General features: G+C 41.2%; 1 protein-coding gene across 3 annotated transcripts in view; it reads left to right on the forward strand.

Moving 5' to 3' along the window:
* Nucleotides 1–14,539, forward strand: part of ZFAND3 (zinc finger AN1-type containing 3) — a 330,825-nt gene that overhangs the window by 288,060 nt on the left and 28,226 nt on the right. For all 3 annotated transcript variants that reach the window (XM_087438549.1, XM_087438548.1, XM_087438550.1), the window contains one exon: nucleotides 11,361–11,528. In XM_087438549.1, coding sequence (XP_087294675.1) covers nucleotides 11,361–11,528 — 168 coding nt within the window. The remainder of the gene's footprint in view (nucleotides 1–11,360; nucleotides 11,529–14,539) is intronic.

The following is a 14,539-nucleotide window of genomic DNA, read 5'->3' on the forward strand; positions in this document are numbered from 1 at the left end:
TTGCACTTTGTCATATATCATGATTTGTGGTCAAGGAACAGAAATGAGGGAACTTGGGCATATGGCCTTTGAGAAGTATATCTTTCTCTTTGGTTTCTTAATCGTGCTTTGCTCGCTGTTTCTCTCACCTTAATAGTGCTACCTTATTCTGTTCTCTATTGATGCTATAAATGTAATATTTTAAAAAATCAATGCATTGTAATGTTGTTGAACTCTAAAATACCCAAGCAAGTTATAAAAAGGAAAGATAATCTATTGAGGGTAATTTGTTAGTTACAATGAGTAACTGAAAAATCTATGGAAAAAAGTAATATGGTTTAGTTGGCCAGGCAGGACAGGTCTTGCTAATGGAGAAGCTAAAACAAGGAACTAGTGCCAGGCCAGTTGCCAGCTACAAAGGGTGACTACTGTATTGCTGGTCTGATAGGTTCTGCTGACCAGCGACCCCTCTACAGAACTTAGCTCCTGGTGATAGCTTTTAAGTAAATAGTGCAGTAGGAACGGCACTCAACAAACAGGGATGGTGGCTGCAGGTTTTTAGTAGAACCTGGGAGTGGGTTATGGGTTTATGGGCTATCCACCCTTACCTGTGCTTCTTTAAGGAGACTTGGTATATGAGCTGTAGGAAGCTGTCAGGGTGGTTGAGAAGAGGAAGCTTTGACTTCTGCCTGTGGGGCCCATATAAAGGCGAGAAGGCATGTTTTACATTTTCTGAGTATTACAAGAAATAAAATTTTAAGTAAAGATAACTGGCTTTTCTTTTGCTTTTGGGGAAGAAAACTTTTTTGTATCATCCTATAAATAATCAGTAAAGAAACTTCTTTGGACAGATTTTTAAAAAAAATAACGTGAGAAAAAACAAAGCTGGTTTTATATAAATTAAATACTATCACTACAAACCACAGAAATGCAGAGATTTAGTAGGAATGGGAAGAAAATGTATGAGGAGTAAGTCTTATGAGGAGTAAGTCTTATAAGTCATATTCTAAGAGCAGAGGACAAGTAGGGTTGTTCAACAGAGACGTATCTTAGAGAAATTGCACCATGATATTTGGATAACAAGATTCTAAGTGGATCAGAGATCAGTGCTTATTTTTGTTCCCATATTTGGCCCAGGATCTGCCCCCTATCCTCATCCCAGAGGCAGCTGGGTCTTTGTTGCAGAAACTCACCTTTGTAGTAAGGTACTCTCATGGAAGAGCGGAAGTAGAATCTTGAAGTATAACAACAGTTGGAGACAGGATAGCGTAGTAGTTAAGAGCAAGGACTCTAAGCCAGGCTGCCTGCGTTCAAATTCTGACTCTTCTACTTACTAGCTGTGCGACTCTTCTACTTACTAGCTGTGCGATCTTTGGCAATTCACTCAACCCGTGCCTCAGTTTCCTCATCCCTTAAAATGAGGGTAGTAATAGTACCTACCTCATAACCTTGTTATAAAAATTAAATGAGTTAATATATGTAAAAGCATTTAGAAAGTGCTGGTACAGAATAAGTGCTTTTGTTTTATTGCTTGTTAATTGCCGTTATTACTGAAGCTTAACTTAAGGAATCTCTTTTGTCGTACCTATGTACTGTGATGAGTGGCCTTAAAAATGAGCTTGGACAAAAGGTTATATACTATATGATTCCGTTTATATGTCCATGTATATGTCCGTAGATATGAAATTCCTGAAATGACAAAATTATAGAAATGGAGGACAGATCGGTGTTTGCCAGGGGTAGCCAGGGAGCAAGGGAGGAGAGAGGAAAGTAGGCACGGCTGTAAAAGGGCAGCATAAAAGGGTACCATATCCTTGTGGTGATAGAAATGTTCTATAGCTTGACTATATCAATACCAGTATCCTGGTTGTGATATTGTACTAGAGTTTTGCAAGATGTCACTGTAGGGAAAAACTAGGGTGAAGGGTACGTGGAGTTTTTCTGTATTATTTCTTATAGCTACTTGTGGACCTAGCTATCTCAAAATAAATCGTTTAATAATAAAAAGAAAATGGGCTTGGAAGATTCTTAATAGGTAGAGAAAAATTGGCAGTTAAAGCCATCTACATGTCTGAGCAGACAGACAGACAAATATTAAGATTAATAAACATGATAAAAGGAAAACTGTGAGCTGGTCATTGACATTTTAGGGAGATGTTCGTGAACCTCCAGAAAAAGATTTGAAGCAGTTAAGGTCAAAGAGAAGGGAAAAAGAAACAGCAGCTTTGTTTCTCTAAAAACCCATCAAACTGGTGTTCTCCAAGTGCCTTTGCTCCCCAGACTGTGAAATGGTCTATTGATATGATTTTTGGTAAAGAGAAGAAGGTAGAAGGTAGATGAGCAACAGCTTATATACAAATGATATTCTGGAAAGCAGGCCCCTCAGAAGAATGTGGGGATGACAAATGTGAACTAAAAATCACCTGTCTACGTATGTACAATTTAGTTCTTAAGTTCAAGAGGTACCTTTTCTGACCTTTCCCTCTTCTAAATCTTAGTCAACCCCCCCAACAGAATTTATCACTTCCATGTTTTTTGTTCATAGCATTCTGATCATATATTAATATGCTGCTTATTATGCTGTAGGTTTATTTGCATATATGCTTTTCCTTCTGTACTGTGGCCTCCTTGAAGGGAGACATCACTGCCATACACAGTTCTCATTTGCCAGTTAAAAGCCCAGTGCCTAGTACACAGTAGGCGCTTGAGAAATAATTAATGAAATGTTGACTGTTGTCAGGGCCCTGAATGGAGTGATTAATCTAGAGGCCTATATAAATTAGACAGACCAAATAAATTGAGAATATTATTGTACTTAATGAGATTGTGATTATTTTTGCAAACGAGCCTGGGCTTTTGCTTTATATTTTTTATTCTGGTGAAATTTTTCCTTAGGTTTAAAATAAGGAAGAATTTTAGGGAGTTGAGTGATTCAGCAGTGAAGAGATGTCTTATAGCAACAATTAGCGACAGTGTAGAGTCAGTCAAGAGGGAAAGGCAGTCAGAAAAAAGCCAGGAAGCTATTGGAGGAATAACTTGTGGCCTTCTGGGACCAACTTCAGTCACAGGCAGTGCCATCAGACTATAAGAAATCATGGGCTAAAACACTAGTAGCTAGCTCATCTCCTAATGTTCACCTAAGCACCCATTCGTTGCCAGGGCACAGATGAACTATGTCCTGATATCCAGTGTTTGGCAGAGGTGCAGTGGAGGCAGTTAGAGGAAAACCATTCCTCCTCCCACTGCCAAGGTGCCCTAGGAACTGGGCTGATTACACAGTACTTGTCCTTCTTCGCCTGCCCTTACTTGTGCCAACCCTCCAACCATGTGGATTTGTCAGGTGCTTGCTGGAAGTTTTAATTTCTGGTCTTGAATATGGAAGAGGAGATGTACAATTAAAAATCTACTTCCTTACAAGTTAAATGATGCCATTAAAAATAGATAGATAGAATCCAGGATGTGGTACATTCCACAGGAAAACTAACCAATACTATTCAAAAAGTCCCTGTCATTTGAGGGAAGGAAAGAAGGAACAGTTTGAGGGGCGAACTCTTCTAGAGTAAAAGAGACGTAGCCATAAGATCCAAATGTAACACGTGAAACTTGATTGGACGTGCCTTTTAAAACAATGGAGATAATTTGGATATGTACTGACTATTAGGTGACATTAGGCATTCTTAATTTTCTTAGGTGTGATACTTTGTTGATGTAAGGAATGCTTTATTGTTAGATGTGTACGTGTGAAGTATTTTGATGTTTGCAACTTATTTTCATGTGGTTTGGAGGGAAAAAGTATAAATATGGAAGGAAGAGATAAAGCAATGTGATTGTTAACAGTTATTGAATCTCAATGGAGTGCACACGTGTTTATTGTACTGTTCTTTGAACTTTTCTATATGTTTGAAATTTTTCAAAATAAAAAGTTGGATGAAGGCTGAATACTTAACCTTCTGAGATTGGGAACAAGGCAAAGATGTCCACTCGCAACACTCCTGTTCAGCATCATACTAGAAAGCCTAGCTAGTACAATAGGCAAGAAAAAGAAAGAAAAGACAGACAGATTAGAAAGAAAGCAAAGTTGGGGCCGGCCCCGTGGCGTAGCAGTTAAGTGCGCACGCTCCGCTGCTGGTGGCCTGGGTTAGGATCCTGGGCGCACACGGATGCACCGCTTGTCAGGCATCCCACATAAAGTGGAGGAAGATCGGCTGGATGTTAGCTCAGGGCCAGTCTTCCTCAGCAAAAAGAGGAGGATTGGCATGGATGTTAGCTCAGAGCTGATCTTCCTCACAAAAAAAAAAAAAAGAAAGAAAGAAAGAAAGAAAGCAAAGTTGACGGAAACCCCTTCCTTTAGAACTGTTGGACTCTGGTGCCATGATTTTATTTAAGATTTTTTTATTTAATGGAGAGCTGTTCTTTCCACAGCCCATTAGCTTTTCTTACTTGATCCTTTAATGAATTCATAATTGCTTTTTTCTGTTGCCAAGATGTGCTACCGAAATCAGCTTCCAGCTTACTGTCCAGCGGGAATCAGAAGGGAAGATTGGCTATGCAGAAGTGATAAATCTGATCCCAGTCTTTACAACATGCCTTTGGGACATGTGGGTACTCATCTCCTGAAGGGTACAAATCAAGGCTCATGACTTGCATGTGTTCTGCTGCTCTTTAAGCTTTCTTCCATCCGAAAAAGTCCCGCCAGAAGCAGCTTCTGCACTGCTGTCGTGAGGACCAAAATCAGATGGGTAGATGATATAATTAACCCCAAGAAGATTTCTGATGCCTTATGTCTTTTGAGCTTACTGAAGAGGACAGAGACCCCAAAAGTTCAGGGCACTCCCAGGATAGTTGGCACTACTGATCAGCCACCCCAGGTCTCCCAGTGTTGTGTTTCCAGCAGGGAGGAAGAGTCAGAGGTCTGCTTTAAGTCTTGAGATTGTGATAGAGAAGGAGACCACCCTCGGATATCTCTAATAGCAAGAGAGAGAGCCAGAAAAAATGGGAGGATGGGGGTAGAGATGGAAGGAGAAGAGAGAGATTAATGCTTAAGAATAGTACTGCCTGGCAGTTTGCGAAAAACTAACCTTTAAAATGATGTTATGATATAAGACATGGCATTCCTAGGTGTATCTCAAGCTAGATTCATCTCCATATCATATATCAAATAAAAATGAAGGCATTCTCCACAAAATTTTAATCCTCAGCCTCTTCCAAAGACGTGAACTTCTTTCTCTGTCCACGTAATAGCTTTTTGTTGTGTGTGTGTGAGGAAGATTAGCTCTGAGCTAATATTGGTTGCCAATCCTTCTCTTTTTTTGCTGAGGATGATTGGCCCAGGGCTAACATCCGTGCCCACCTCCCTCTGCTTTATATGGGACGCCGCCACAGCATGGCTTGACAAGTGGTGCGTCGGTCCGGGCCCAGGATCCAAACCCATGAACCCCAGGCCGCCGAAGCGGAGCATACAAACTTAACCACTACACCACCGGGCCGGCCCCCACGTAATAGCTTTTTAACAGGTGCATTATTCCAGAACTGTTCTAGGGCCATTAGGAAGATAAAAAAGGAGGGGGAAGTCCAGTTGAACAAAGTGGAAAAAAAATTGTTAATGGATAATGAGGGAGTTTTCTCTCCTAAAATCTTTTATGGCGCACATAGTAAAATGCCAGGCGGGGGTGATTCTAATTCCTGCATGCACTCTAAAAGCAAAGCATGAGGGGAGATGCAGAGAGAAAGTACCTATAAAACAGCTTTTTTTTAAAAGTCTCTTTTATCAGTTTTTCCAGTGAGAGTGTGGTGTTTTTCATGACCAGAAGTTTTAGCAGCTTAAGCTACTTTTAAATGGTCGAAGGAGAGACAGCAGTGATGTGTGAGGGTTCGTTAATTATTGCTCTTACTGATGTTTGCACAGGCTGTTGGGATCGTAAATGTCAATCTGTCAAGACACTGTGATAGGTTCTAAAAAAAATGATTGAGTACCTCAAAAGCTGTCATAGAGCCTGAGATTAACAGATTCATCTTTCTTTCTTAGAAGTGAGGGAAGGTGTGGGTGGAGCGAACAGAAGGCTTCCTTCTCTTTGTTGCCACTTTGCTTCTCCCTTTCTCCTATTCTAAATTGTGAATGTTGGCTTCTACAGAGGGCTAAGAGCTGCCTGAGATGTCAGAAGGCCGCAGTTATGGTTAGCAGCCCAGGGTGTGCGCGGGCTGCCAGCTGCACAATGACGGGAGATTAAGAGAGATTGAGATTCAACTCTGACAGGCCTGACACAATTTATTTGGAGATTTTCGGGAGAGAACATGAGTAATAAAGACAAGAACAGTGACAGTAAGGAACAAGTGTGAATTTCTGTCAGAGACAAAAAAAAGAATTTTAAAAGAAGTACCTCTGTTTGTTGTCTCCAGTCAAGCTTTCCACTTAAACTGTGTTGCTAAATTGAAAGTCTTACGACTACTTTCTGTGATTGGCTAGGAAAGTACAATTAGAAGAATTTCTCTCTTCAGAAGATTATATGTTTTTAAAATCACTGTACTTGTTTCTCTGTCACAAATTAAGCAGTAATTACTTTCAAACCTTGGAAGCTGATAGGTAAAAGCCTTTTTCTTCAGATTTTCCTTTCTCATTTAATCACATTATGATTCTTGATCAAACTTTCCATTGTCTGGAAGATCTGATGTGATATCTTTTTCATTCTGTTAAACATAGGCAGAGGAAGGAGGTCCGGTGAGTACCAAGAACTGTAAACCTGGCATGGGAGTGGGGTAGCTCTTGTGTAGGTATATACAGACTAGATTATGCTCTTAAGAAAAAGCATACTAGAAGAAATGTGCTTTGTTGGCCCTTTGTGAAGGACCTTAATTAAAAGTCACTCTTAACTCCTGGGCTGGGAACAATTTCTAGCTTGCCACTACAACTCCTCCTGCTGCTAATGAGCATGCTCCTTGCAAGAACTCATTTCTTCTGACAGTTAAAACTGCATGTAAGAGTTATTTCTGTTCACCTCTCTCTCCACGTTTAACCCTTACTGCCCAAGTTCAGATTATGCAAGTAGACTGTTCAGTGCTTTCTGTCACTGATGGGGAAATTAAAAACGCTTCAGGGTAACAGGAATGATGATTTTAGCAAAAAGTAAATGATCAAAGTTTAATTTATTCAAATATGGACAGTAGATGAGGGTTCCTTTAGTGTTGACCATGTTTGAATCTTTTCTTTCTAGTAGTCCTTTTTTAATTGACATAAAATTTATAATTGAATGGTTGAATTATTTAGTTAATTATTACGTAATTAGAATCCCTGCCCTGGACATCTGTTTCTCTTATTTAGGCAACTCACCCCATGGCACAAAGTTTCATTAAGTAATTAGCAGAGGAGATGTAAAATTTCTTATGCAGACATGATGATCCTGTAGACTGCTATTTATTTCATTAGCTTCTAATTAAAACACTAAGTTGACTTGTGAGAAAATGCCAAAGAATGGTTTGCTTCACCAAGAAGTTATATATAACACAGTCACCTTCCTAGATGGCAGCGTGTGAAGGGTAGTAAACAGTTGAAGAAGCTTATTTTCCCTCTGTCTTTGTGGTAGGGAGCACTAGAGGGCACAAGGATTCCTTTCCATTTAATAGATCATAGACTGAGTGAAGGTTAAGTGGGTGTATTCCAGAGCATAAAAGTTATGGATCTCTTAATGTCTGGGAACAGTTCCTTGATTCTAAAAAATAACACATTCTGGTAAACATTTCGTCTGTCTTGGTTTAGAATCATTGAGGACTACTTCTCACGGCTCAGACTTTCTATACATGGTTGGATGCCTTTGGTCTTAGACTTGTAAAGATGCCGAGACGTTGACTCTCAGAGGACTGACTAGGGCTGAGTGGTGTTCTTTTAGGATGGGCAGTGCAGTGCAGCCAGAAGCTATTGGCAGCATCAGAAACCCCCCATAGGACCCATTATTTCAGGAATATCCTATGCCTCCTGCCTACCAGAACAAACAACTCAGTGGTCTTTATGTATAATGTGGAATGGATAAAGGAAAATTTCAGCATGAGACCTAAGCATAGACTTATTCCTTAGTATTATTATTGAATGCTCATTGGTCAGACAGGTGGGAAAGTAGAAGAAAAGAGATCATGCCTAGACAGGTCTCCTAATTTGGTGGGGGAGGTCTCATCAAGTGGGTTGTTTGCTGGTGACTAATGATGATTATGATAATATAAATACGAATTCTATTTCCCAATCTTAGGAATCATACATTAAAAAATATTTTCTTCACATATCACTCCCTTGCTTATTTGAAAATAATTAGCTATGGATAGCATTGTCACACTGAAAGCAAATTTGTCTTCTCCTTGTAGCAAAGGTTTGCTTTAGAAATGGAGATGGGTGCTATGCAGGTAGACAGTACGTTTGACAGTTTGGGACAGACTCATGTGGAAAATAGCTTTGAATGTGAACTCTGCATTTCCAGGCACACGCTTGGTTCTATCAGATGGTGGTGTGAATGAAAGAAGCTTAGGGTCTGAGTGGTCCTCTTTTACATTAGAGGTGTGCTGGCATCATGTCAAGGCCCTCTAGATTTGCAATATTAACAATATTAATTGTTAATAATTACTAATTATTAATTTAGCAATATTAACAATGCAAAGGCTTCAACTGCCTCCCCTTCTTCTGTGGACCCTTCTCTTTCTCCTCCCCCACCCCAGCCCCGGGATCAGGGGATAATTTCTTATAAGGATGCTCCCATTTAGGACCTTGTCTCAGAACAAACACCATTTTTTTTGTTCAGGCTTTTACTCTAGAATTTTCTCTTCTTGTTACCAAAAAAAAGTATGTCTAAATAGGGTTATTAATACAAATAGTGCCATTGCTGGTTTGTGAAAAAAGACCTCTAGAGAGCAATGTGGCTCATACAAGGTGAATTCCTTTTGGCTGGCTGCTTTGTAGTGATTTACATTTAGATTGTTGCTTGTTGCTCTTGTAGGGGAAGGGGCCTGGCATGTCTGTGGCTGCCTCAGTCATCACACCGACTGGGTTAGGACAGCTTCGTTCAGCAGAGCTGGGAAATAGGCTGAACTTGCTTTCAATTGTTTTCATCAAAGGCCTTGTTTAGTTGGATCGTATTGGGGGAAAATGTCACGTAGGACTGGAAGAACTAAATGAGATAAAAAATGAAGTTTACAATTGCTAAGAATCATGCGTGCCTTCTGTAAGTCAGTGCACAATGCAGTGGGCTGGGGGCTCTGAGCAAACCATTAGCATCGTCACTTTTGGTGCCAGTGAGTGCTCTTCGACAGCATCTTCTTCACACAGTGGGAGGCTGGGGAAAGGGATACAGACAGACTTCATTGAAATACATCTAATATTTGTTAGCTTGTTTACTGAGTGAAGTGGATTAAAATTGTCCACTGTGATTGTAAAAAAAAAAAAAAAATACATCCAATAGTCTGCTGCTTCTCACTGGAGCCACTTTAAATAGAAAATCAGGACTGCCTAGGAGAAGATTCATTCATTCAAGAAATATTTACTGAGTTATAGGCATGGGGGGCATATTAGTGAACAAAGCAGGTGAAACTTCCTGCCCTCCAAGAGTTTATATTCTTCTGGTGGATCATGTTAAAAGATAAGTGCTATGAAGGAATAAAAGGCAGGAAAAGGGAGGAAGAGCAGTGCTAGGGGAAGAGGGGACAAGAGTGATCTAGATAGAGTGATCAGGGAAGAAGATTCATTGAAAATGTGACTTCAAAGACTTAAAAGAGGTGAGATCCCATGTAGATCTGGGTGAAGAGTGTTCCAGACAAAGGAAACAGAAGGTGCAAAGGCCCTGAGAGGTAGGAGGCAATAAGGTGGCTAGTGTGGATGGAGTAAAGGGAGAGAGCAGCAGGAGATGAGGTGAGAGAGATGAGAGGAGGGCAAATCATACAGGGCCTTTTGAGGGTCATAGTAAGTATCTGAACTTTTACTCTGAGAAGGGGAGCTATTAGAGGGTTTTGAGCAGGGAAGTAAAGTGATTCTAGCTTGATTTTTAACAGGATCACTTGGCTGCTGTGTGAAGAATAGATTGTAAGGGTAAGGGAGTGAGTAGGGAGACCAGTTAAAAGACTGTTGTACTAGGCTGGGTGAGATGGTGATGGCTTAGATCAGCATGGTGGTGGTAGAGGGGTGAGAAGTGGTGGGATCTGGATCTGTTTTTTTTTTTTTTTTTTTTTTTTTAATTTATTTTTCCCCCAAAGCCCCAGTAGATAGCTGCATGTCATAGCTGCACATCCATCTAGTTGCCGTATGTGGGACGCGGCCCCAGCATGGCCGGAGAAGCGGTGCATCGGTGCGCGCCCGGGATCCAAACCCGGGCCACCAGCAGCGGAGTGCGCACACCCAACCGCTAATTCACGGGGCCGGCCGTGGATCTGTTTTAAAGAAGATGGTTTGGGAGAGTCCCTTCCAGAGGTGGTTTAGCACAAACCACTTTGGGACCTTGACTAGAGGTGCATCCTCAGTATGCAGTGGTGGCAGTTCCGGAAGTACAGAGCCCCCAAGTGCTGCCTTTTTTTTGAAGGCAAGAATTATTTACAGTCTGCCTATCACATGAACTTTATTGCATCTTAGTTATTTTTTTACAGGTTATACAGAACGCAAGTCGTCACACACTACACCTCCCTCCACCTGCCAATTTGGCACCAACCCTAGAGTTGTGGTGCCAGGTGCTGCCTCTACCACCCCACAGTGGAGGCCATGGGGCAGCTTGCTTGTGAACAAGGAAGCATACTCCCTTCACTCTGAATAAAGTTGGAATAATTTTCAGTGTTAGAAGCTGATTCTTGTATGTTTAGGAGTAGAAACATGAGTATTTTTACTAGAAAAGATTATGGATCACCCATCAAACATTGGCTTTAGGTATGGAATTGTGCTGAGCATGGCAATATAAAGAAATATAGCCCCTCTCTAAAGAATTACAGTCTACTTGAAGACAAGCAACTGTCCAAGAAGGGGTAAATAACCAATATAAGCAGTAAACAGCCAGGGCCAAAAGAAGGGATACAGATAAAGAGAGGATCCCATTTCCAGCTTGAATGGAAATGATCCCATTTCCAGCTGTCTCCTCATAGAGACAGCTGTTTTTAAAAACAACAACGTAGAACTGATTTTTGTTGAGCCACCCCACCCTCCTCTCCTAGCTCAGGCCTAGCTTGTTAGAAGTCAACCCTGAAGGTACATGCTTGTCACAATTTGTGCAGTATAAACCAGGCCAGTCAGAACTGGCTCTTGCTTACACAGGTCCAGTTCCTGGAAAAGGGCAGTAACCTGGTCAGAAGAATGCCTGGCAGTACATTAATCAGCTGTGCTTGCCAGGCCAAGTACTAACCCTGACCCCCAAATGTCTTCTTTTGGTCAGATTCACAGTCTGAGAATGAGGCTTCGCCAGTGAAACGGCCACGACTACTGGAGAATACTGAACGATCCGAGGAAACCAGCCGATCTAAACAGAAGAGTCGACGTCGGTGCTTCCAGTGCCAAACCAAACTGGAGCTGGTGCAGCAGGAATTGGGATCGTGCCGCTGTGGTAAGCATCTCCCCCAGTGGCCTGATGGAGACTGTGTCCTTGACACCCTGATGGAGCTTTGGAAATTATTCCTAAGAGACTGAAGTCCTTCATTCTTCTCCTGAGTACCTCTTCTGCAAGCTGTTGGTTTGGAGCTTGAGAAATCAGGAGAAGATTCTTACTTCCAGACACCCTTGATTTCCTCTCACACGTACAAAAAAGGCAAAAATATCCCCAACTACTCTTACACGTGTTTCTTTAGAGTTGCATTGTCACTGCTTACTGCTTTCAGCTTCTCCCCACTGCGTATTACTCTGGCTCCTCCTCGTTGATGACTTATTTAGAGATTAACCAAATTAGCGAAATTCTGGGATATGTACCATGTAATTCAGACATTAAATTAATTTTGAATGAGCTTCTTACTATGTATAATAAATGGAAGATTTCTCCCCCCATATCCCTTTTAAATTAAAGTTTGGCTAGAAAATTATTGAACCATAATTTATTGTCAGTTAACCCTTTGAAATAGCTTTAAAGTAACCTTTCCTTCTGTATTATCCAGTGTAATACGAACTCTTAGAATTGCTGTACAGGGAGGTATTTTTAAAAATTTTATGCCTACCCACAATGGAACAAAACTGGGGCCTGTCGTGTAACATAGGAACAAAATTGTGTAGCTGCGTTATTTCGGCTAACTTGTAGTTTTCCTGTCCCTGTTTTTATTTCCTGATTTTAAAGCATAGTATTATAAAATTGTTCTGTGGGACAGAGGTGTCATCAGGCAGACTTTGAGGCCTGGCTCTAGCCTCGGCGAATCCTATATCCTTTATCCTTAGGAGTAAGTTTTAGAAGCCTCCTTTCACCTCTGGGATAGCTGTAGATATCCTACGAGTACTGATGCTGGTGGTCAGGACTAGATGATCGCTCAGCAGTTATAAAGTTACAGTTACTCAAAGTCCTTCATCTTCTGAAGAGACAGCCATTGCTGCTCTTGTCAATTATCTGCCCTGTTGGAAATGAGGAGGAAAGGAGGGAGTACCAGCTTCTCATGGAAACGAAGTTAGAACTCCTTTTCCTGTCATGACTAGGAATCTGTTTGTTGCACACTCTGGTATGTGGTATTTAAGATCAGAAGCTTATATTCAGCTTCAGAAATGGGGACCAGCATGGGGCATCCAGGTGTCACTGGACGAGTTTTTATTTTTTTAGCTTGGCATTTAGTTATCCTATTAAATGTTTGAGTGGAAGTGTAAAGAAGAGAGGTAGGATGAGAGATGGGAGAAGAGGCTGTCAGCAGTTTTTTCAAACTTTAGTTGTGTTCATGCGTGTGGCATGGCGAAGTGAGCCCAGAACCTTCTTCTTAGGCTGCATCTTAACCCTGCCAGGTAATTTTAAATTCTTGGCGAGGTAGAGAAGGAATGCTGTGGTTAGCCAAGGAAACTCTAGGGCCTAATGGCTAACCAACTTTGCCCATATTGACGGGTTTGTCTAATCTTTTATAGTCTGCAAATTCTTGCTTTGGTCTTTGAACTATTGGGGGATTTCAGTAGTTCAGTCTTTTAGCAGTGTTGTGAAGCCTACCTGACCATTTGGCTGTTGCTTTTATAACACGGGCCTTTGGTTGTTCCTAAATTAGAATCATGGGATTTCCCTGTACCTTATATTCTTGTTTCCTTCTTGAAAGTAACTGAATCCTGGCTATACACAGGATTTGCCCTAGTGGATCAAGCCATTGGTCCATCAAGTGTGCTATCTTGCCTCTGGCAGTGACTAATACCTCCTCTCCTTGTCAGGCAAGCAGCGAGAATTCACAGTTTAGCGCTGAGAGATCCAGAGGTGTTGTAACCAACCAGAGTTGCCCAATTTACCCTTCAGCTTTGATGCAAACCACCTAATTTCCTAAGGTCTTAAGCACTCAGTTGAAAAAAATCTAGAAATACATGTTAGGTGATATCACGTGCTCCTGAGTGAAGCCAACTTACTTGACTGTCTCTGGTGAGTGCAGATTACTCTGCTGTGCTCTTTACCCCCTGGGCAGGAGGCTGGATTTCTAAGTGCCAATTGGGTTTGCCACAAACATGCATTCTTTTTAAATGAGCTAACATGTAATCTCTTGGCTTGTGCCCAATTCTGAGGGTCTGCTTATAGAGAGATTTGATTTTTCTTTTGGGGAAGAAAGCCCTGAGCTTTCTACAGTCCCTCCAGGTGTAGCCTTCCTAGAGAGAGCTAGGAGAGTTCAATTTGGCCCACTGAGAGCATTACACTTATGTGCCCAGAAAAATGACTGAGTCTACTGCCACATTTTAAAAGATGAAGGACAGCAATGGGAACATACACTTCTGGGAGTGTCTTTGACAAACAGCTTTGTGTTCCTCCTGCCTGTGTGCTTGGATCTCTCTCGGAAAGGGTGAGTTGTGTAGTTATTTCCTTCAGGATGTATGGAGTGTGGAGAGACATTTAACTGCCCTGAAAGGTTTTAGAGTGGGGGGAAACAGTAATTTACTACTAAAAGTGAAGACTTAGGAAGATAGTTTGAACTCAAACATAACACTTATCCACTGCAGAAAATCTTTATATATATATATATATATATATATATATATATATTCACAATCTTTTTTTCCATTCCCCTTCCACTCTGTACAGGTTATTAACTGCTGACAAGAAATTCACATCTCATAAATAATGCTTAAGAGCCATTGCTATATAAATTGAGTGTGTTATGAATTGTGATGGGCCTTTTTGTAGCATTCGATGCCTAGAGCAGGAAGAACAGAGGATGTCATTTTCATTAATTTCTAATGAGGTGCCAATTAAAGACAGGGAAGATGTTCCAGAGGGAAGAGTAGCCAAGCTCCCCTGAATCCTCAGCCCCAGGGCTGTCATCCAAACACTACCAGCAAGCCTTCTCTAAAAATTCCATTAAATCACAGTCTCATCAAGAGCACACACAGGCACATTCAGCTTCCCTTTGATCTTCAAAAGAGCAATTTGTAAGGCGAGTTCTGAGTCTTCTATAGGGAACAGCTAGA

Source organism: Ceratotherium simum, chromosome 13, assembly GCF_057802395.1.
Source record: "Ceratotherium simum simum isolate JZ-2026a chromosome 13, ASM5780239v1, whole genome shotgun sequence".
Classification (NCBI taxonomy): domain Eukaryota; kingdom Metazoa; phylum Chordata; class Mammalia; order Perissodactyla; family Rhinocerotidae; genus Ceratotherium; species Ceratotherium simum.